The sequence below is a fragment of the Silene latifolia genome, chromosome X (assembly GCF_048544455.1).
Source record: "Silene latifolia isolate original U9 population chromosome X, ASM4854445v1, whole genome shotgun sequence".
NCBI lineage: Eukaryota > Viridiplantae > Streptophyta > Magnoliopsida > Caryophyllales > Caryophyllaceae > Silene > Silene latifolia.
Genome location: NC_133537.1, coordinates 154,066,091 through 154,088,557, shown reverse-complemented (window position 1 = coordinate 154,088,557; position 22,467 = coordinate 154,066,091). Strand labels below are relative to the sequence as shown.

General features: G+C 37.4%; 1 protein-coding gene across 1 annotated transcript; it reads left to right on the top strand.

Moving 5' to 3' along the window:
- Positions 1–1,306: 1,306 nt before the first annotated feature.
- LOC141618611 (uncharacterized) lies at positions 1,307–2,179 on the top strand. Its single transcript, XM_074435707.1, has one exon. It carries the CDS (start codon positions 1,307–1,309, stop codon positions 2,177–2,179), a length of 873 nt encoding a protein of 290 aa, XP_074291808.1.
- Positions 2,180–22,467: the final 20,288 nt, after the last annotated feature.

Below are 22,467 nucleotides of genomic sequence, written 5' to 3'. Positions count from 1 at the left end.
CCTGTTACTCCCATAGACCCTGAGTTTTTTACTAAGGGAGCTCGTGTGGATCCCAATGACTATGCCAAGCTTACTTCTCCTGTCACTAGACCTGAGATTAAGCAGGCTCTTTTTGGAATTGATAACAATAAGAGTCCTGGTATTGATGGCTTCACTTCTGGTTTCTTTAAAGCTGCCTGGGATATTGTGCACCTGGATTTTTGTAAAGCTGTGGAGGATTTCTTTGCCACTGGCCATATGCCTAAGCAGGCCAATGTCACTTTAATCTCTCTCATTCCTAAAAACCTACACCTCATTCTCAAGGATTTCAGGCCCATTTCTTGCTGTTCCATCATTTATAAAATCGTGACCAAAATTCTTACACTGAGAATGCAAGAGCTCATGCCTGGACTGGTTGGGGAAGAGCAAGCAGCTTTCATTAAGGATAGGAATCTCTTTGAGAATGTCATGCTTACCCAAAGCCTTGTCAAGGGGTATCAAAGAAAAGGTATTACACCAAGATGTCTCGCTGCTTTCAAGGTGGACATTAGTAAGGCTTTTGATTCTCTTCAATGGCCATTTATCCAAAGATATGCTAACTGGGTTGGGTTTTCCTCCCCAGTTTGTCACGTGGATCATGGGTTGTATTACTGGGTCCTGGTTTACTATTAAGGTCAATGGATCTCACCATGGGTTCTTTAAGGGACAAAGTGGTGTGAGGCAAGGGGACCCTCTCTCCCCTTACCTCTTTGTTCTTAGTATGGAGCTCTTATCTAGGAATCTCAGGCAATTATGCAATACTCCTAATGTCTCCTTTCATCCTAAGTGTGTCAAACTTGGTCTTACTCACCTTGTCTTTGCTTTGATGATCTTATGATCTTCATTAGGGGTGACACCGCCTTCGTTTCTAAAGCTCTTTGCTGCCGAGCTTGCTCGATTCTCCACCCGGGTCCGGTCTAACTGCTAACCTGGATAAGACTGAGATCTATTTTGGAGGAGTGAGTGAGGAAGTTAAGCGGCTCATTTTGCAAGCTACTAGTCTCAGGAGGGTGTATTCCCTTTCGGATACTTAGGGATACCCATCCATGCTTCTAGACTCCATCTTGACATGTATGGTGCCCTGCTTCTCAAATCGCAAAGAAGCTGCTCATTAACTGTCCTTCTCGTATCTCTCTTTATCTTTGGGAGAGTTCGTGTTCTCAACTCAGTTCTTTTTGGCTTAGGCAATTTCTGGTGCTCTTGCATCTTAATGCCACTCCACCTTAGGGGGCAAATTACTAAGATCAGCAGGCAATTCTTCTGGGGGTATTCTCCTGGCTCCAGGAAAATGGTTTATAAAAGTTGGGACAGCATCTGTGCTCCTTGGGATGAGGGTGGCTTCAACATTAAAAATCTTACAGTCTGGAATCAGGCAGCAATGCTAAGCTGGCTCTGGAAATTAGATCAGAACAAAGGGTCTATTTGGGTGAACTGGATGTCCAAGTACTACTTACATGATCATTCCATCTGGTCGATGGAAGTAAGGGAGCATCACCCAGAGTGTCTTCGTGGTATTATCCAAACCAGGGACCATTGCATTGCTCAGCTGGGCAGCTCTTCTCATGTCAAAGATCTCCTACTGCATTGTGATGTGGCTGGCAAGTTCTCCATTAAGCATGCTTATAATGCTTTAAGGACTAAGTTTGCCATCACTGAGTGTAGTCAGGCTATTCAGAGGGGCTTTTACCTCCCTAGACATCGTGTTCTCCTGCAACTGGCTGCTCATAACTGTCTTGCTACTGTGGATCGTCAGATTGGTAGAGGTCTTCCCATGGTTAATAGATGCTCTCTTTGTCAGAAGCAAAGTGAAACTACTGCTCACTTGTTCTTCGCTTGTAGTTATTCTTCTGAGGTGTTGCTTGCCATTAAGCAATGGGTGGGGATAAACACATCTGCAACTTCCCTATTGCAGCTGCTAAGTTGGACTAACAAACGAAAGCATAGGAGGCATTGGCGCATTCAGTGGGTTCAAAACAGTATTGCAGCAACTGTCTACAGCATTTGGAGTGAAAGAAACCTGCGAATTTTTGAGAACAAATGTCGTCCAAGTCACACACTCATCCGGGATATTCAGTACATTGTTAGCATCATTTTATTTGCCAAGAACCAGGAGGTTTTTCATGAAGAAATCTTAGATAGTTTCCTAGCTTCTAGGAATTAGTCTCTTAAAGCTATGTGCTTTGTCTTTTAGTGGATTGCTTTTGTAAGAACTCTCTTGTATTCTTCTTTTGGAGTATAATGAGAAATTACCATTCTTGCAAAAAAAAAAATAATAATAATAATAATAATAATAATAATAATAATAATAATACCAAAGCTATGATGAGAGGGACACGCTTCTCTCTAAGAAACCAGCAAAGAACCCTAATTTCCATCGCATCATCAATCAAATTCTCATTTGTTTAATTCTCTGCTGCTTTGGTTTCTTTTTCTTTCATGGCGCGACCCCGAGGAAGTGGGCATGGTAGACCTGCAACTACTCACGCCGCTACAGAAGCCCCAATTTCCGATTCAATTGCAGAAACAGGTGAACACATTCGAACTCCTATTGTGGTTAATTCTCTGATTAATGCTGGGATTAGTAGTCACAGTCGTTCCAAAACTTTTAATTCGGTTATCCACTCCCTAAAGGAGGCTGGTGATGCGCTTTTTGAGGATATTGAGCCAGATTTTGAAAACCCAATTCCAGTAGAACCCCCTGTTGTCCCTGTGATAGAGGAACTGAACCCAGGAACCACTGCTGTTGTTAGCTCCCCAATGCCTAATACAAACCCCCCTAAAGGATGGAATAATGTAGCAAAGGCTAAGCCTGGTATGAGCCTGCACTACTGTAAACAAAGTGCGGACTCAACGGAGATAGATATCAGTGAAGATGACATTGCTGGAGAGTTACAATATTGGAAGTACACCTTAATGGGTAATGTCCTAGGAGCCAAACCTACTATTGCTCAGATGCAGGCTTTCGTGTCTAAGCAATGGGACCATGTCTCCCTCCCCACTGTCCAATACTTCAGATGCGGCTGGTTCTCTTTCCGTTTCACAACGCAATGCGTCATGGATGAGGTTCTGAAAGGAGGACCATGGAGCATGGGAAGCAACTCATTAGTGCTGAAATAATGGACCCCTACTTTTTCAATGGAGATGGACAAATTTTCCACAGTCCCTATATGGATCTCTTTCCGGACCTTGACCCTTTCCTTTGGTCGGATGCGGTCCTTAGCAAACTAACTAGTAAGGTGGGAAAGCCGATGTACGCTGACATGACAACAACCACTAAAGCACGTCTTTTCTTTGCCCGTGTCCTTGTGGAAGCTGACCTCTCCACTGATTTACCCGAAAACATAATCCTTAATACTCCTTACCACGACCAGATAAATCAGAGAGTTGTGTATTAATGGAGGCCTTATTATTGTGTTTGCTGCGGGAAAATGGGACACACGGAGAAATTTTGCAAACTCAACAAAACCAAAATATTGAGCAAACCTGTATGGCAGCCCAAAACAGTAGCACCCGCCACTATCTGCCCCACAGTAGAACCCTCCCCTCCACCTTTTACCCCAGTTAAGAGCGCTAAACATTAAAATGTTCTCTCAGGACAGCCTACTGGCCCTTCCAGCACTGTGGATACCATGGTTCTTGTCCAAAATAACTTTGCGGCTTTGAGTGAGGATGAGCCTGCCCCGGGCAGCCTTGACGATGTTACACTGGGTTTAGTTGAAACTGTTGAGCCCCTACCACCCGATAAACATGAAGATAGCCTCATGGAACATTAGAGGCTTCAATGATAGCCTAAAGCACACTGAGGTTAGGAAGTTTTTGCACCTTCCTAGAATGGATATTTTTGGCCTTCTCGAAACTCATGTAAAGGATCACAAGGAACTTCCTATTATGAAGAAATTCCCTAAGTATGAGATTATCAGCAACAAGACTCGTGGTAGGATCTGGTTGTTCTATAATCCTGCTACCGTGACCATAAATAATATCATTCTACATGAGCAACTCATCCACTGTAATGTCATTTCCAAAGCTACTAACCTTTGTGTTGCCACTACTTTTGTCTACGGTATGAATGACCCCCAGGACAGACTCCGGCTCTGGGACAAACTCATTACTGTCTCCCCTTTTGGATCTCCCTGGATGGTGACTGGTGACTTCAATGTTGTGAGGGACTTAAATGAAAGAAAAGGTCCCAACCCTCCATCCATTCATGACATCATGGACTTCAACGCTTGCCTGGCTAAGTGCTTTTTGGATGATATGCACAACACTGGCGCCGAGTACACCTGGACTAACAAGCACGAGCACCAAACGAGAACCTGGGCCCGCCTTGATAGAGTTCTCATCAACCCTGCATGGATCACTCTCTACCCGCATTCTACTGCTGACTGCCTTCCCCCGGGGATTTCTGATCATGCGCCTTTGTTGGTTTCCCTTGGTGGAGGCCAAAAGTTTACCAAAAACTTTAGCTTCCTCAATGCTTGGACCACTAACCCTGACTACCACAACATTGTTGCTGCTGCTTGGGCCACTCCCTGCTACAGTACCCCTACCTACCAGCTCTTCTACAAACTTCGAGCGGTTAAAAAGGCTCTCACTGCCCTTCACAAAGAAGCTACTCGGATATTGCTGCGCGACTGCAAGGTGTCCAAAGCGACATGGATACCTGCCAGAGAAACCTTCAGAATGACTTGTTCTCTCCTACCCTTATTGCCCTTGAAAAAGATCTTATTTGCAAATATAAAGAGCTAAGCAAGGCTGAGAATGACATGCTTTTCCAACGAGCTAAAACAAACAACATTAGAAAGGGAGACTCCTCTTCTAGTTATTTCTTTGCAAAAATAGCTACTCGTAAACATCAAAGCACTATTGGTTCAATCATTGACAAAGAAGGGAAAATTAGGAACGGAATTGAAGATGTTAACAAGGCTTTTGTGGAGTACTATACGGACCTTCTCGGCACTGATACAAAAGTGGAGCAGTTTGAAGAGTCCTTCTTCAGTTATGGCCCCACGGTCTCCACTGAATTCGGCGCTCTCCTTACCTCCCCTATCACTCGCAGCGAAATCAAGAATGCTCTATACAGCATTGGCTCTACCAAAAGCCCAGGTCAAGATGGTTTCTCTTCTGCTTTTTTCAAAACCGACTAGGATATCGTTGGGGATCTCTTTTGCGCAGCCATTGAAGAATTCTTTCGAAAAGAGAAAATGATGAGAAAAGTAAAGACAACCCTCCTTGCCCTTATACCGAAGAAAAGTGTGACTTCTCCGGTACAAGACTACCGGCCTATTGCTTGCTATTCCGTTGTGTACAAAACCATCAGCAAAATCATTGCAAACCGCCTCAAAAACGTGCTCCCCGACCTCATTGGTAATGAACAGGCAGCTTTCGTCAAGGGACGCAATATCTTTGAAAATATCATGATGACTCAAAACCTTATCAAAAGTTACAACCAGGGAGCCATATCCCCCAGGTGCCTCATAAAGGTAGATATTCGCAAGGCTTTCGACTCCATTCAATGGGACTTTATCTCAAACATGCTCACGGGTCTCAATTTTCCTACGACTTTTGTTAAATGGGTCATGGGTTGCATTACGTCTACTTGGTTCACCCTGAAGATCAATGGCAGCCAATGCGGTTTCTTCCCGGGAAAATCTGGAGTTAGACAAGGGGACCCAATTTCTCCGTATATTTTTGTCCTTGGGATGGAAATGATTTCAAGGCACTTAAGGTGCATTCATCTCCTCCATCAAGTCTCCTATCATCCCAAATGCGTGAAACTAAAGCTCAACCACCTGATTTTCGCCGATGATCTCATGGTCTTCATGAGGGGTGACACTCCTTCTGTGGCGGCGGTTGCTAACTGCCTCGACTCCTTTGCTTCTATCTCGGGTTTATATGCAAATCCCGCCAAAACTAGCATCTACTATGGTGGTGTAGATGACGAGGTGAAGCGGCAAATAAATGCACTCACTGGCTACATAGAAGACGCTTTCCCTTTCCGCTACCTTGGCATCACATTGAATCTTGGAAGACTAACTTCCAATATGTTTAACATGATGATCGATAAAATCCAGGGCTCAATACACCACTGGTCTGGAAACCTTCTCTCCTATGCCGGGAAACTACAACTCATTAATGCGGTCGTCTTTGGCTTGGAAAATATTTGGTGCTCTGTCTTGCTCTTGCCTTCTCACATCATTAAAATTGTCAATAAGCTCTGTAAGGACTATTTTTGGGGGACTCTTGGGAGGCAAAGACGGATGATTTTTAAAAGTTGGTCTTCAATCTGCAAACCTTGGATCGAGGGAGGCTACAATGTCAAGGAACTTCTCAGTTGGAACAAAGCGCTTCTCAGTAAGTGGGTCTGGCAACTTACCCAGAATCTGGACAGTATTTGGGACAGCTGGAGCCGTTCTTACAACCTCAACGGTCACACAATTTGGGAGGCTCAACCAAGGATTCGGCATGCTGAAAGCTGGCGTGACATTATTAAAACTAAAAACCTCCTTCTTGAAGTTGCTGGTTCGGTTACCAATGTACAACGGCTGCTGAACTTCTGCGTCAGAAACGGTAATTTCAGCGTCGGAAGGGCGTACCATATTTTCAGGGACAGGGGCCATAATACGAGGTGGGCTGAGGTACTTAAGGCCTCCAGCGTCATTCCCAAACACCGCCTGTGCACAATTCAGGCCGTGCAGCGACAACTCCCGACGGTCGACAACCTCAACTTGCGTGGTTTTCTGCATGTCAACCGGTGTTGCCTATGCAACGCTGCCCAAGAAACGCATAGGCACTTGTTCGTCAGATGCACTTACTCGCAACAGGTGAGGCATAATATGCTTTTATGGCTTGGTTTTTCTGGTATAGAGGCTGCAATTGATGTGAAAGACTACCTCTACAAGCTCATGGGGGGGGGGGGTAGTAAAAAACGAAAATGGAGGAACAAAGTTGCAGCTAGTTGTGTGGCTGGCATGGTCTATGTAATTTGGCATGAGAGAAACAATCGTATCTTCGGTGGAGCCTTTTCTACTCCTGACCAGATCTCTACTACTCTTCAACACACGATGAAGCTCAGGCTCTCAGACAACTGTGATAGATACACGCAGAATTGGTTGGCAACTAAAAGCTAACGCCTGTGTTTTCCTTTTGTATTCCTTTTGTATTGGTCATTTTGTGAATCCATGATGGTCATTGGTTTTTTGTAAGATCCCTTCTCATTTTCTTTCCCAATTTGGATGAATAAAATGAGTTTAACTTTCTCGCAAAAAAATAAAAAAATAAATAATAATAATAATAATAATAATAATAATAATAATAATAATAATAATAATAATAATAATAATAATAATACACCTTCCATATTTATGGTATTCCGAGACCTTTGGCTCCTTCTACTTCGGTTTCTTCTGATGATAGTGTGGAGCTTGTTCAGTGGTCTATATCTTCGTTGGATCGTTTGCTGTCTTTGGGCCTTCGTACTGTGAAATCTATTCCTCCTAAGTGCCGTCTTGGGTTTGCTCGGGCTTTGAAAGGGGCCTTGGATGCGGTGTTTGATGCCCCTAGTGATCTCTCCCGCTGGGTTCGTTTGCTTGCTTTACCTCTTTGTTTGCTCAGGACTTTCGCTCCTCGGAGTAATCATGAGTGTCGGACTGCTATTCGGCATCAGCATCAGGAGGAGAGTATTGCCAGGGCTATTCTTGCTTGGGGACACCTGGGGGTTTGCGGTTATTCAGGAGTGCTTTGATGAGGGTCCTTCTTCTTTTTCTGTGGATGAGGATCTCGGTTTGAGTGACCTTAACCTCCGCCAATGCCGGAAGATATCGATGGCCATTATACTGCTGCTTTACGAGTGCTTTCTTCCTCTGGGGTCGCCCCCTACTCCGATGCCACTCTTGTGGCCCCGCGTGAGAAGCATCCTGTCGCCCCGCCTCCTTCATTGCCTCCTCTGTCTGGGATCATCATCCTCTGGTTGCCTCTTCCGCGGTGGTCTTGGATATGATTCGGAGCTTCCCTCGTGGTACTTCTTGTGGGAGGGATGGTTTTCGTGCCCAAGACCTTATGGATCGTTGAGTGGCGCCGTGGCTATCTCCGATGATTTGATCACTTCTATTACTAGGGTGGTTAATCTTTTTCTTGAGGGCTCGGTGCCCTCTTCCTCCGGGTGAGTACATTGCCGCCGCGCCCTCTCTCACACCACTCGTTAAACCGGGTGGTGGAGTTCGTCCCTATTGTTTGTCGGTGCAGTCTGGAGACGCTTGTCTCTAAGGTTGGTGTTTCTATGGTTGGCCCGTCCTTATCTTCTTATTTTGATGGGTTTCGATTCGGGGTGGGTGTGTCCTGGTGGAGGAGAGGCTATCTTGCATGCCTTGAACCGCTCATTGAGGCTCGGGAACAGTGGGGCTTTCTATGTTGCTTTGGTTGATTTCGAACGCGTTCAACCTTGTTGACCGTTCGACCATGCTTCAGGAGGTCCGCCGTCGGTGCCCAGCTCTCTCCCGTTGGGTGGAGTTTTGTTATTCCAGCCCGGCCCGCCTTTTTATGGGGAGCACTGCTTGTGGTCTTGTCGGGTGTTCAAAGGGTGATCCATTGGGGCCTTTGCTTTTCGCGTTGGTTTTGCATCCTTTGGTTTGCAAGATCCGGGACACTTTTGACCTCACTTTGCAGGCATGGTACTTAGATGATGGCACCATTGTGGGAGATACTTTGGAGGTGGGGAAGGTGTTGGACTTGATTAGGTTGGATGGCCCTCGTTTTGGTTTACACCTAAATGTCTCCAAGACGGAGGTCTTTTGGCCATTGAGGATCCACGGAGCCGGCTTCCGGGGTTTTCCCCACTTCTATTTCTCGGCCATTGCGCGGTGTTACAGCTTTGGGAGGACCACAAGATTTGTCCCGGTTTTAGCAAAATTGATTGTGGCGACGAGAGTGACTAAGACCATTGAGCTGATGGATTTGGTTGCGAGGATTGAGGACCCGCAGTGTGAGTTGCTTCTTCTTCGAGCTTGTACTGGTATATCTAAGCTCTACTTCTCTCTTCGCACTTGCTCCCTTAGTGTTTTTGGGTCTGTTCATCTTCCTTTTGATGCCGCTCTGCGTTCTAGCTTGGAACGTATTGTCACCGCATCGGGCCGGGTTTTGGGGATTAGCGGTGGCGCCTTTTGCTACATTCCCTTTTCATCTTGGTGGCCTTGGTGTTTATGCGGCTGGAGATGTTTTGTTCTATGCTTTTATTGCGTCCCGCTTGTAGAAGTCCGCCGTTTGCGGGCTAAGCTCCTCGCCCTTCTCGTGTTGTAGCCGCCGGCCCGCTTTTGATGATGCCGCATGTGTGTTTACTGCGACTACGACTACAGTTCGATATATTAGGTCGCCCTAGTGAAATTGTCGCCCCAAACTTATGAAGAAATTGCGATATTTATTTCACGACGGTTGCTACCGCCTCGTAGTCTGTTTTTTCTTTGACACCTCGCGGATCGCTCTATGGCGCCTCAGCAGGTTCTCACTCCTCTAATTGGTTACGTGCGGTTCCTATCTCGGGGTTGGGGCGGACTATGAACGGGAGGACTTACCGTAGTGTCTTTGGGTATCGTCCTGGTGTTCCGTTATTCTCGGTATCTAGGCCCCGTCTGCTTGCTCTCGGGTTTTTTTTTGGGATGTTTTTGGGGACCACGCGGTTTCTTATCTTTTGGCATGTGGGCGTTAAACATCGGCATAACCTTGTCCGGACACTCTCTTCGACATCCGCTATAGATCTCGTATTTTTGCGGGGAAGGAGGTTGATATCGGTTTGGTTGATGGGCATGGTGGCTCTCTTCGTCCTGCGGATTTATTGCTTTATTCTTGGGACGAGGGCGTGATGTGTGCGTCGACCGGCTGTGTTCTTCACCTTTGACTCGGACGGGTTGGCGGATTTTGTGCGGGCCGGGTTGTCGGCCGATCTTTCGGCGAAAGTGTGCTAAGTATGGGGATTTGTGCGCGGTAGCGGGTTATGGTTTCCTACCTTTCTCTTTCTCTTCACTTGGGGAGTTGAGTTCGGATCTTTGTTGCCTTGCTCAAGCGGATCCAAATTCTCGGTATCTCGGATCTTTGGGGCTCGGGTAGCCGCTTACATTTTTACTCGTATTAGCTTTACTATTGCTAAGGGTGTGGGAGCCCAGCTTGTTTCTCGGCTCCCCACCAATTTCATGTAAACCTTTTATTTTTATTATAATGAAAGCTGCGCGCATTTTATAATAATAAAAAAAAAAAAAAAAAAAAATAATAATAATAATAATAATAATTCTCGGTATCTCAGGATGCGGGGGCTCGGGTGGTTGGTTACATTTTCATTAGACTTAGCTTTGTTGTTGCTAAGGGTGTGGGAGCCCAGATTGTCTCTCGGCTCCCCACCAATTTCATGTAAACTTTTATTGTTCTTTTAATGAAAGCTGCGTGCATCCTTTTTATAATAAAAAAAAAAAGAAAAACAATAATAATAATAATAATAATAATAATAATAATAATAATAATAATAATAATAATAATAATAATAATAATAATAATAATAATAATAATAATAATAATAATAATAATAATAATAATAATAATAAACTTAGCTTTGTTATTGCTAAGGGAGTGGGCACCCAGATTATATCTCGGCTGCCCACCAATTTCTTGTAAACATTTGATTGATTAAAAAAAGTTTGCGTTTTATTATAATAATAATAATGATAATGATAATGATAATGATAATGATAATGATAATGATAATGATAATGATAATGATAATGATAATGATAATGATAATGATAATGATAATGATAATGATAATAATAATAATAATAATAATAATAGTTATAATAATAATAGTTATAATAATAATAATAATAATAATAATAATAATAATAATAATAATAATAATAATAATAATAGACTTAGCTTTGCTATTGCTAAGGGAATGGGCGCCCAGATTGTGTCTCGGCTGCCCACCAATTTCTTGTAAACATTTGATTGATTAAAAGAAGTTTGCGATTTAATAATAATAATAATAATAATAATAATAATAATAATAATAATAATAATAATAATAATAATAATAATAATAATAATAATAATAATAATAATAATAATAATAATAATAATAATAATAATAATAATAATAATAAGTGTAGAGTATTCTAATTCTAATAGAAAAACATCAAAAAAAGCCTGAAGTATATATATATTGATTGTTGTAAGGATAGAAGGATAAGATTGAGTAAATCTTTAAGATAATATTTTATTAGAGATTTGTTATCTCATATATTATTAGATTTATTCTTTCTCATCTTCTTAGATATTATGGCATTAAAATTAGAAGGATAAGATTAGGTAAATTTCAAAAATAGTATTTGTTAATAGATATATTATCTCCTTATATTTAATTGATTTATTCTTTTTTATCTTATAAGATTTTATTGCTATAAAAAAAAAAAATAATAATAATAATAATAATATTAATATTATTAATAATAATAATAGTAATATTAATTATAATATTAATAATAATAATAATAATAATAATAATAATAATTATTATTATTATTATTATTATTATTATAATTATAATTATAATAATAATTATAATAATAGACTTAGCTTTGCTATTGTTAAGGGAGCTTTTTTTTTTTAAAAAAAATTAAGTATAATAATAATAATAATAATAATAATAATAATAATAATAATAATAATAATAATAATAATAATAATAATAATAATAATAATAATAATAATAATAATAGATTTAGCTTTGCTATTGCTAAGGGAGTGGGCGCCCAGATTGTATCGCGGCTGCCCACCAATTTCTTGTAAACTTTTTATTGATTAAAAAAAGTTTGCGTTTTATTAAATAATAATAATAATAATAATAATAATAATAATAATAATAATAATAATAATAATAATAATAATAATAAGTGTATAGTTTTCTAATTCTAATAGAAAAACATCAAAAAAAGCTTGAAATATATATATGTATATGTATATTGATTGTTGTAAGGATTGAAGGATAAGATTGAGTAAATTTTTAAAATAATATTTGATTAGAGATTTGGTATCTCTTCATATTATTACATTTATTCTTTTGCATCTTCTTAGATATTATGGCATTAAAATTAGAAGGAGAAGATTAGGTAAATTTCAAAAATTGTATTTGTTAAGAGATATATTATCTCCTTATATTGTTTGATTTATTCTTTTCTATCTTATAAGATTTTATTTCTACAATAATAATAATAATAATAATAATAATAATAATAATAATAATAATAATAATAATAATTATAATAATAATAATAATAATAATAATAATAATAATAATAATAAATTTCTATCTTATAAGATTTTATTTCTATAAAATTCTCGGTATCTCAGGATGCGGGGGCTCGGGTAGCCGCTTACATTTTTACTAAACTTAGCTTTGCTTTTGCTAAGGGTGTGGGAGCCCAGATTGTCTCTCGGCTCCCCACCAATTTCATGTAAACTTTTACTTTTATTTTAATGAAAGCTGCGCGCATAATAATAATAATAATAATAATAATAATAATAATAATAATAATAATAATAATAATAATAATAATAATAATAATAATAATAATAATAATAATAATAATAATAATAATAATAATAATAATAATAATAATAATAATAATAATAATAATAATAATAATAATAATAATAATAATAATAATAATAATAATAATAATAATAATAATAATAATAATAATAATAATAATAATAATAATAATAATAATTTGACGGTTGGAACTTACACGTCAGACTCTTACTGATAGTTTGACGGTTTATTCTAACGCCGAGAGTTCTTTGAGACGGATGGGGCTCTGGTTGTGTGGGGTATGTTTTAAAACCCGTACTACTCGAGCTAGATGTCGGCATAGTCGGGGTGATATTGCGAAGTATCCGGAGTGTGTTGATGGCCTCTACACCTTTCATATTTATGGTATTCCGAGACCTTTGGCTCCTTCTACTTCGGTTTCTTCTGATGATAGTATTGAGCTTGTTCAGTGGTCTATATCTTCGCTTGATCGTTTATTGTCGTTAGGCCTTCGCACCGTGAAATCTATTCCTCCTAAATGCCGTCTTGGGTTTGCTCGGGCTTTGAAAGGGGCCATGGATGATGTGGCTGGATTACTTGGTGATCTCTCCCGCTGGGTTCGTTTGCTTGTTCTACCGCTGTGTCTGCTTAAGACTTTCGCTCCTCGGAGTAATCATGAGTGTAGGACTGCTATTCGGCGTCAGCGTCAGGAGGAGAGTATTGCCAGGGCTATCCTTGCTTGGGGGGTCCCTGGGAGGGTTTGCAGCTGTTGCAGGAGTGTTTCGATGAGGGTCCTTCTTCATTTACTGTGGACGAGAATCTGGATTTGAGTGAGCTTAACCTCCGCCAATGTCGGCGGAAGATTTGTGATGGCCACTATACTGCTGCTGTCAGGGTGCTTTCTTCCTCTGGTGTCGCCCCCTACTCTGATGCCACTCTTGTGGCCTTGCGTGAGAAGCATCCTGTCGCCCCGCCTCCTTCTTTTCCTCCTTTGTCTGGAGATCATCATCCTCTGGTTGAGTCTTCGACGGTGGTTTTGGATATGATTCGTAGCTTCCCACGCGGTACTTCTTGTGGGCGGGATGGTTTTCGTGCCCAGCACCTTATGGACTGTTTGAGTGGCGCTGCTGTGGCTATCTCTGATGATTTGATCACTTCTCTTACAAGGGTGATTAATCTTTTTCTTGAGGACCGGTGTCCTCTTCCTCTGGGTGAGCACGTTGCCAGCGCCCCTCTCACGCCACTCGTTAAACCGTGTGGTGGGGTTCGTCCAATTGTTGTTGGCACGGTCTGGAGACGGCTTGTCTCTAAGGTTGGTGCTTTTATGGTTGGTCCTTCTTTATCTTCATATTTTGATGGGCTTCAGTCTGGGGTGGGTGTGTCCGGTGGAGGAGAGGCTATCTTGCATGCCTTGAACCGGCTCATTGAGGCTCGGGTCTTTGGGTGGGGCTTTCTATGTTGTTTGGTTGATTTCACGCGTTCAACCTTGTTGATCGTGTGACCATGCTTCAGGAGGTCCGCCGTCGTTGTCCAGTTCTTTCCCGTTGGGTGGAGTTTTGTTATTCCAGCCCGGCCCGTCTTTTTTATGGGGAGCACTGCTTGTGGTCTTGTCAGGGTGTTCAGCAGGGTGACCCGTTGGGCCCTTTGCTTTTCGCTTTGGTTTTGCATCCCTTAGTATGCAAAATCCGGGACACTTTTGACCTCACTATGCAGGCATGGTACTTAGATGATGGCACCATTGTGGGTGATACTTTGGAGGTAGGGAAGGTCTTGGATTTGATTATGGTGGATGGCCCTCGTTTTGGACTGCATCTTAATGTCTCTAAGACGGAGGTCTTTTGGCCTGTTGAGGATCCCCATAGTCGGCTCCCTGGGGTTTTCCCCCCTTCTATTTCTCGGCCATTGCGTGGTGTTACGATTTTAGGTGGACTGTCGATGCTTGTCCTGGTTTTGGCAGTGAGATTGTGGCGAAGAGAGTAACTAAGACCATTGAGCTAATGGACTTGGTTGCGAGGATTGAGGACCCGCAATGTGAGTTGCTTCTACTTCGAGCCTGTACTGGTATTTCTAAGCTCTATTTCTCACTTCGTACTTGCTCCCCTAGTGTTTTTTGGTCTGTCCATCTTCCTTTTGATGCCGCTCTTCGTTCCTGCTGGGAACGTATTGTCACCGCGTCCGGGCTGGGTTTTGGGGATTGGCAGTGGCGCCTTACTACATTCCCTTTTCATCTTGGTGGTCTTGGTGTCTATGCGGCGGGACATGTTTTATTTTATGCTTTTATTGCGTCCCGTTTGCGATCTGTTTGGTTTTGCGAGCTAAGCTCCTCGGCCCTTCCGTATTGTAGCTGCCGGGCCCCGCTTTTGATGATGTCGCATAGGTTTTTACTGCAACTATAGGCTCTGGTATTTTAGGTAACCCTAGTGAAATTGCTGCCCCCAAACTTATGAAGAAATTGGCAGACATTTATTTCGCGACGGTTGCTGCTGCCTCAGAGTCTGTTTTCACCTTGACACCACGACTGCTTGCTTTATGGCAGTCTCAGCAGGGTTCTCACTCCTCTGATTGGTTACGTGCGGTTCCTATCTCGGGGTTGGGTCAGACTATGAACGGGAGGACTTACCGTAGTGTGCTTGGGTATCGTCTGGGTGTTCCGTTATTCACGGTATCTAGGCCCTGTCCTGCTTGCTCTCGGGTTTTTGTTGAGGATGTTTTTGGGGACCACGCTGTTTCTTGTACTGGTACTGTGGGCGTTAAACATCGGCATAACCTTGTCCGGGACACTCTTTTCGACATCCGCTTTAGATCCGTATTACTGCGGAAAGGAGGTTGATATCGGTTTGGTTGATGGGCATGGTGGCTCTCTTCGTCCTGCGGATTTATTGATTTATTCTTGGGACGGGCGTGATGTGTGCGTCGACTTGACGGTTCTTCTCCTTTGACTCGAGTCGGGATGACGGATTTTGTGCCTGGCCGAGTTGTCGGCCCGATCTTTGCTTTCAATGAAAGTGTGCTAAGTATGGGGATTTGTGCGCGGTGGCGGGTTATGGTTTCCTTCCTTTCTCTTTCTCTTCACTTGGGAAGTGGGTTCGGATGTTGTTGCCTTGCTCAAGCGGATTCAGAAATTCTCGGTATCTCGGGATGCGGGGGCTCGGGTGGCCGCTTACATTTTTACTAGACTTAGCTTTCTTTGTTGCTAAGTGTGGGAGCCCACTTGTTTCTCGGCTCCCCACCAATTTCATGTAAACTTTTGTTTTTCATTTAATGAAAGCTGCGCGCATCCTTTTATAAAAAAAAAAAAAAAAAAAAAAAAAATAATAATAATAATAATAATAATAATAATAATAATAATAGATTTAGCTTTGCTATTACTAAGGGAGTGGGAGCCCAGATTGTATCGCGGCTGCCCACCAATTTCTTGTAAACTTTTGACTAATTAAAAAAGTTTGCGTTTTATTATAATAATAATAATAATAATAAAAATACTAATAAGTGTATAGTTTTCTAATTCTAATAGAAAAACATCAAAAAAAAGCCTGAAGTATATATATATATATATATATATATATATATATATATATATATATATATATATATATATATATATATATATATATATATATATATATTGATTGTTGTAAGGATAGAAGGATAAGATTGAGTAAATCTTTAAAATAATATTTGATTAGAGATTTGTTATCTCTTCATATTATTACATTTATTCTTTCTCATCTTATTAGATATTATGGCATTAAAATTAGAAGGATAAGATTAGGTAAATTTCAAAAATAGTATTTGTTAAGAGATATATTATCTCCGTATATTATTTGATTTATTCTTTTCTATCTTATAAGATTTTATTGTTATAAAATTAATAATAATAATAATAATAATAATAATAATAATAAAAATAATAATAATAATAATAATAATAATAATAAAAAAATAATAATAATAATAATAGATTTAGCTTTGCTATTGCTAAGGAGTGGCGCCCAGTTGTATCGCTGGTCACCAATTTCTTTTAAACTTTTGACTAATTAAAAAAGTTTGCGTTTTATTATAAAATAATAATAATAATAATAATAATAATAATAATAATAATAATAATAATAATAATAATAATAATAATAATAATAATAATAATAATAATAATAACAACAACAATAATAATAATAATAATAATAATAATAAGTGTATAGTTTCCTAATTCTAATAGAAAAACATCAAAAAAAGCCAAGTATATATATATATATATATATATATATATATATATATATATATATATATATATATATATATATATATATATATATATATATATATATATAGAATTAGGTTCAAATGAGTCCATCTCCCTTAGATGAGTCCATGAGTCCTAATCTTAACCATTAGATTATAACGAAATCAATGGCTAAGATTTATTCTGAAAAAAAAAATACATATAAAACCAAAAAAACCCTAACTCATTCATTCATTCATTTCAGTTGCCTCCCTCCCACTTCTCTCTCTAAAATACCTCTCCTCTTCTCTCCTCTTCCTCCTCCCACCCCGCCACCACCGCATATCCTCCCCAACCGCCGCCGCCACCATTTCTATTCGCCGCCAGTCGTCTGCGTCCCTCGGCCACCACAACTCTTCCCCGCCGTTCCCTGCCGTCCCCTGCCGTTCCCTGCCGTCCTCCTTTCTCATTTTTTTTTTTTTTTTTTGGTTTTTTCCCAGATTTGATAAAATGATTCGTGTTTGTGGAGTGTTGTGGGTCATGTGGGGGTGTTGGTGGCGGTTGTTGCTGCCGCATCTTTCGCTTCTCCGTTCGTTTTTTTTTTTTTTTTTGTGTTTTTCAGATTACAGTCGTGGTGGGGGTGTTGGTGGCGGTTTTGGTGGGTCATGTGGGGGTGTTGGTGGCGGTCGTGGCTGCCGCCTCTCCCTTGTCTCCTTTTTTTTTTTTCTTTTTCAGATTACGGTGTTGGCTGTTGTGGTTGTCTTTTTTCTTTTTTTTTTTTTTCATGTGTGGTGCGTGATGGCGGCACCATGAAATTATCAGTCCAATTACTCTAAACATACCCTTGGAGTTTATTAAACAAATGGCAGGCCAAAGGAACCACGCGAATTATGCTACTGTGGGTAAATAAATAGAAATAATCTAGATGCAGAGGAGGCAGACAAACCACATGAATCCGAAACGAGGTTCTGCAAACGACCTCAACTAAGTCAAACGCCTCCGATAAACAAAACGCCTTGTGGATGGTTATTAAAATAAAGTTTCAGCGGAATGTGTTAAAGTTACATTTATATGGACTAAAGTTTCATTTATATGGACTAAAGTTGCGCTCCTATGGACTAAAGTTGCGCTCCTATGGACTAAAGTTTCATTTACATGGGACTATTATATTTGTTAAGGACTTAAATTTCATAAATTCAAATTATTATAAAATATAATCTTAAAAACAAATAAAGTTTCAAAAACTATGACTAAAGTTGTGAGTTTAAAACATTAAAGTTTTATTCATAAAATTAGAATATTTTTAAAGAATTTAAAATTAGAAATTGTTTAAAAATATTAAAGTTTCAATTTTTTAGCATTAAAGTTTTACTCGTAAAACATTAAAGTTACATTTATAAATCTGTAAAATTAAATAAATTCAAATTTTTATATAAAAAATTGACTAAATAAATTAAAGTTTCAATTTTTAGCATTAAAGTTTCACCCGTAAAACATTAAAGTTACATTTATAAATCTGTAAAATTAAAAAAAAAAAAAATTCTATATAAAAAATCGCTAAAAAATTAAAGTTTTAATTTTTAGTATTAAAGTTTCACTCGTAAAACATTAAAGTTACGTTTATAAATCGGTAAAATTAAATAATTTTAATTTTTTATATTAAAAATTGTTTAAAAAAATTAAAGTTTAAACTTTTAGCATTAAAGTTTCATTCATAAAACAATAAAATTACACTCAAAAATCATTTTTATAAATTTAAAATAAAAAATGGTAACATAAATTATAACTTTTGTATATAAAATGACCTTAAATATTAAAGTTATAATTTTAAAGGAATAAAGTTAAACTCATACATTAAAGTTTCATTTTTAAAACATTAAAGTTTTCATCTTAAATTTTTAAAATCTCAACCATCAATTTTAGAGATCAATGGTTAGGATTAGGACTTAGTGGACTCACCATTTTTGATGGACTCATTAGAACTTGCCTCTATATATATATATATATATAGATATATATATATATATATATATATATATATATATATATATATATATATATATATATATATATATATATATATTGATTGTTGTAAGGATAGAAGGATAAGATTGAGTAAATCTTTAAGATAATATTTTATTAGAGATTTGTTATCTCATATATTATTAGATTTATTCTTTCTCATCTTCTTAGATATTATGGCATTAAAATTAGAAGGATAAGATTAGGTAAATTTCAAAAATAGTATTTGTTAAGAGATATATTATCTCCTTTTATTATTTGATTTATTCTTTTCTATCTTATAAGATTTTATTGCTATAAAAATAATAATAATAATAATAATAATAATAATAATAATTATAATAATAATAATTATAATAATAATAAATATAATAATAGACTTAGCTTTGCTATTGTTAAGGGAGCGTTTTTTTTTAAAAAAATTAAGTATAATAATAATAATAATAATAATAATAATAATAATAATAATAATAATAATAATAATAATAATAATAATAATTATAATAATAGATTTAGCTTTGTTATTGCTAAGGGAGTGGGCGCCCAGATTGTATCTCGGCTGCCCACTAATTTCTTGTAAACTTTTTATTGATTAAAAAAAGTTTGAGTTTTATTTAAAAATAATAATAATAATAATAATAATAATAATAATAATAATAATAATAATAATAATAATAATAATAATAATAATAATAATAATAATAATAATAATAATAATAAGTGTATAGTTTTCTAATTCTAATAGAAAAACATCAAAAAAAGCCTGAAGTATATATATATTGATTGTTGTAAGGATAGAAGGATAAGATTGAGTAAATCTTTAAAATAATGTTTGATTAGAGATTTGTTATCTCTTCATATTATTACATTTATTCTTTCGCATCTTCTTAGATATTATGGCATTAAAATTAGAAGGAGAAGATTAGGTAAATTTCAAAAATTGTATTTGTTAAGAGATATATTATCTCCTTATATTATTTGATTTATTATTTTCTATCTTATAAGATTTTATTTCTATAAAATTAATAATAATAATAATAATAATAATAATAAATTTCTATCTTATAAGATTTTTTTTCTATAAAACTCTCGGTATCTTAGGATGCGAGGGCTCGGGTAGCCGCTTACATTTTTACTAGACTTAGCTTTGCTATTGCTAAGGGTGTGGGAGCCCAGATTGTCTCTCGGCTCCCAACCAATTTCATGTAAACTTTTACTTTTATTTTAATGAAAGCTGCGCGCATAATAATAATAATAATAATAATAATAATAATAATAATAATAATAATAATAATAATAATAATAATAATAATAATAATAATAATAATAATAATAATAATAATAATAATAATAATAATAATAATAATAATAATAATAATAATAATGTGATGCTTACCCAAGGCCTTCTTAAGGGCTATGGAAGGAAGAATATCACCCCTAGATGCATGTTTAAGGTTGACATTAGTAAGGCTTTTGACACTTTACAATGGCCCTTCATCAGGAACATGCTAGCTGGTCTTAATTCCATCCCATTTTCATCAAATGGATCATGGCTTGTGTCACTGGCTCTTGGTTTACTCTTAAAGTCAATGGTACACACCATGGTTTCTTCAAAGGGCAAAGTGGTGTGAGGCAAGGGGATCCTTTATCCCCTTATTTGTTTGTTTTAAGCATGGAGATCTTGTCTAGACAACTTAGAACGATGTGTCTTTCTTCTGATGTTTCCTATCATCCTAGATGTTCAAAACTCAAGCTCACTCATCTGGTTTTTGCTGATGATCTCATGATATTTACTAGAGGGTATTTGCCTTCAGTTCAAAAAGCTACTGCCATTTTGAGCACCTTCTCCCATTGGTCAGGCTTGACAGCTAACTTGGAGAAAACTGACATTTATTTTGGGGTGTGAATCCTACAGTTAAGGATCTTATTCTGGAAAGAGTTGGGATTAAAGAGGGATCCTTTCCCTTCAGATATCTGGGCTACCCAATAAATGATTCCAGGCTTACTATGGACATGTATAATGCTTTGATTCTAAAGCTTCAGACTCTAAAGGGGACCTACTCTATTCAACATCTTTCTTATCTTTGGAAGAATTCAAGTCCCGAACTCCATAGTTTTGGTCTCAACAACTTCACGGTGTCTTTGCGCTTATTACTACCACAAAGAGATTTGTCTTCTTATTTCCAAGCTTAGCGAGATATTTTCTGGGAAGATTTGACAAAGAAGAAGAAGCACATCTTTAAAGCCTGGCGAGCATTTGTGCACCCCGGGAGGAAAGGGGTTTCCAGGTTAAGGATGTTTGCATACGGAACAAGGTCGCCATCTTTGAAATGGCTTTGGCATTTAGATAGAGGGACTGGAGCAATATGGACTTCCCGGGTTACAAAGTATTTCTTAACACAATGCTCTATCTATAGGACCTTGCTATTAGGGATTTTTTCTCGAAAGTCTCGGAGGAGTTCTTCTCCTTAGAGATGCCTCGTTAAGCGACTAGGCAATGTTCGAGCGATTCGGCTATGCTCTCCAACTGCATTGTCAGGAATAAGTTCTCTGTGAAGAAAGCTTATGATAGCCTGAGATGTTGTTTGGGCTGATAGGAATGCTCGAGCATTTAGGGATCAGGAGAGATCTGTCCAGGCTGTTTTTAGTGAATTAACATTCACTGTCACTGCACTACTAGCGTGTAGAGGTCCTGAAAATGTATTACTTGACATAGATACAATATTCATTTCTTAGACTTATAAGTCCTCTTGTATAGATAGTGGAGGAGTTTTGTATATGGTATAGGGGATATATCTTTGTAAGAAAACTCTTGTACTCCTAATTTTTGGAATATATGAGTAATACCCTTCTTGCAAAAAAAAAAAAAAAAAAATAATAATAATAGATTTAGCTTTGCTATTACTAAGGGAGTGGGAGCCCAGATTGTATCGCGGCTGCCCACCAATTTCTTGTAAACATTTGACTAATTAAAAAAGTTTGCGTTTTATTATAAAATAATAATAATAATAATAAAAATACTAATAAGTGTATAGTTTTCTAATTCTAATAAAAAAAAATCAAAAAAAGCCTGAAGTATTTATATATTGATTGTTGTAAGGATAGAAGGATAAGATTGAGTAAATCTTTAAAATAATATTTGATTAGAGATTTGTTATCTCTTCATATTATTACATTTATTCTTTCTCATCTTATTAGATATTATGGCATTAAAATTAGAAGGATAAGATTATGTAAATTTCAAAAATAGTATTTGTTAAGAGATATATTATCTCCTTATATTATTTGATTTATTCTTTTCTATCTTATAAGATTTTATTGTTATAAAATTAATAATAATAATAATAATAATAATAATAATAATAATAATAATAATAATAATAATAATAATAATAATAATAATAATAATAATAATAATAATAATAATAATAATAATAATAATAATAATAATAATAATAATAATAATAATAATAATAATAATAATAATAGATTTAGCTTTGCTATTGCAAAGGGAGTCGGCGCCCAGATTGTATCGCGGCTGCCGACCAATTTCTTGCAAACTTTTGACTAATTAAAAAAGTTTGCGTTTAATTATAAAATAATAATAATAATAATAATAATAATAATAATAATAATAATA

Excerpts from the sequence above, each read along its gene's own strand:
- LOC141618611 (XM_074435707.1), top strand. The coding sequence starts at position 1,307 with ATGGTTTATAAAAGTTGGGACAGCATCTGTGCTCCTTGGGATGAGGGT.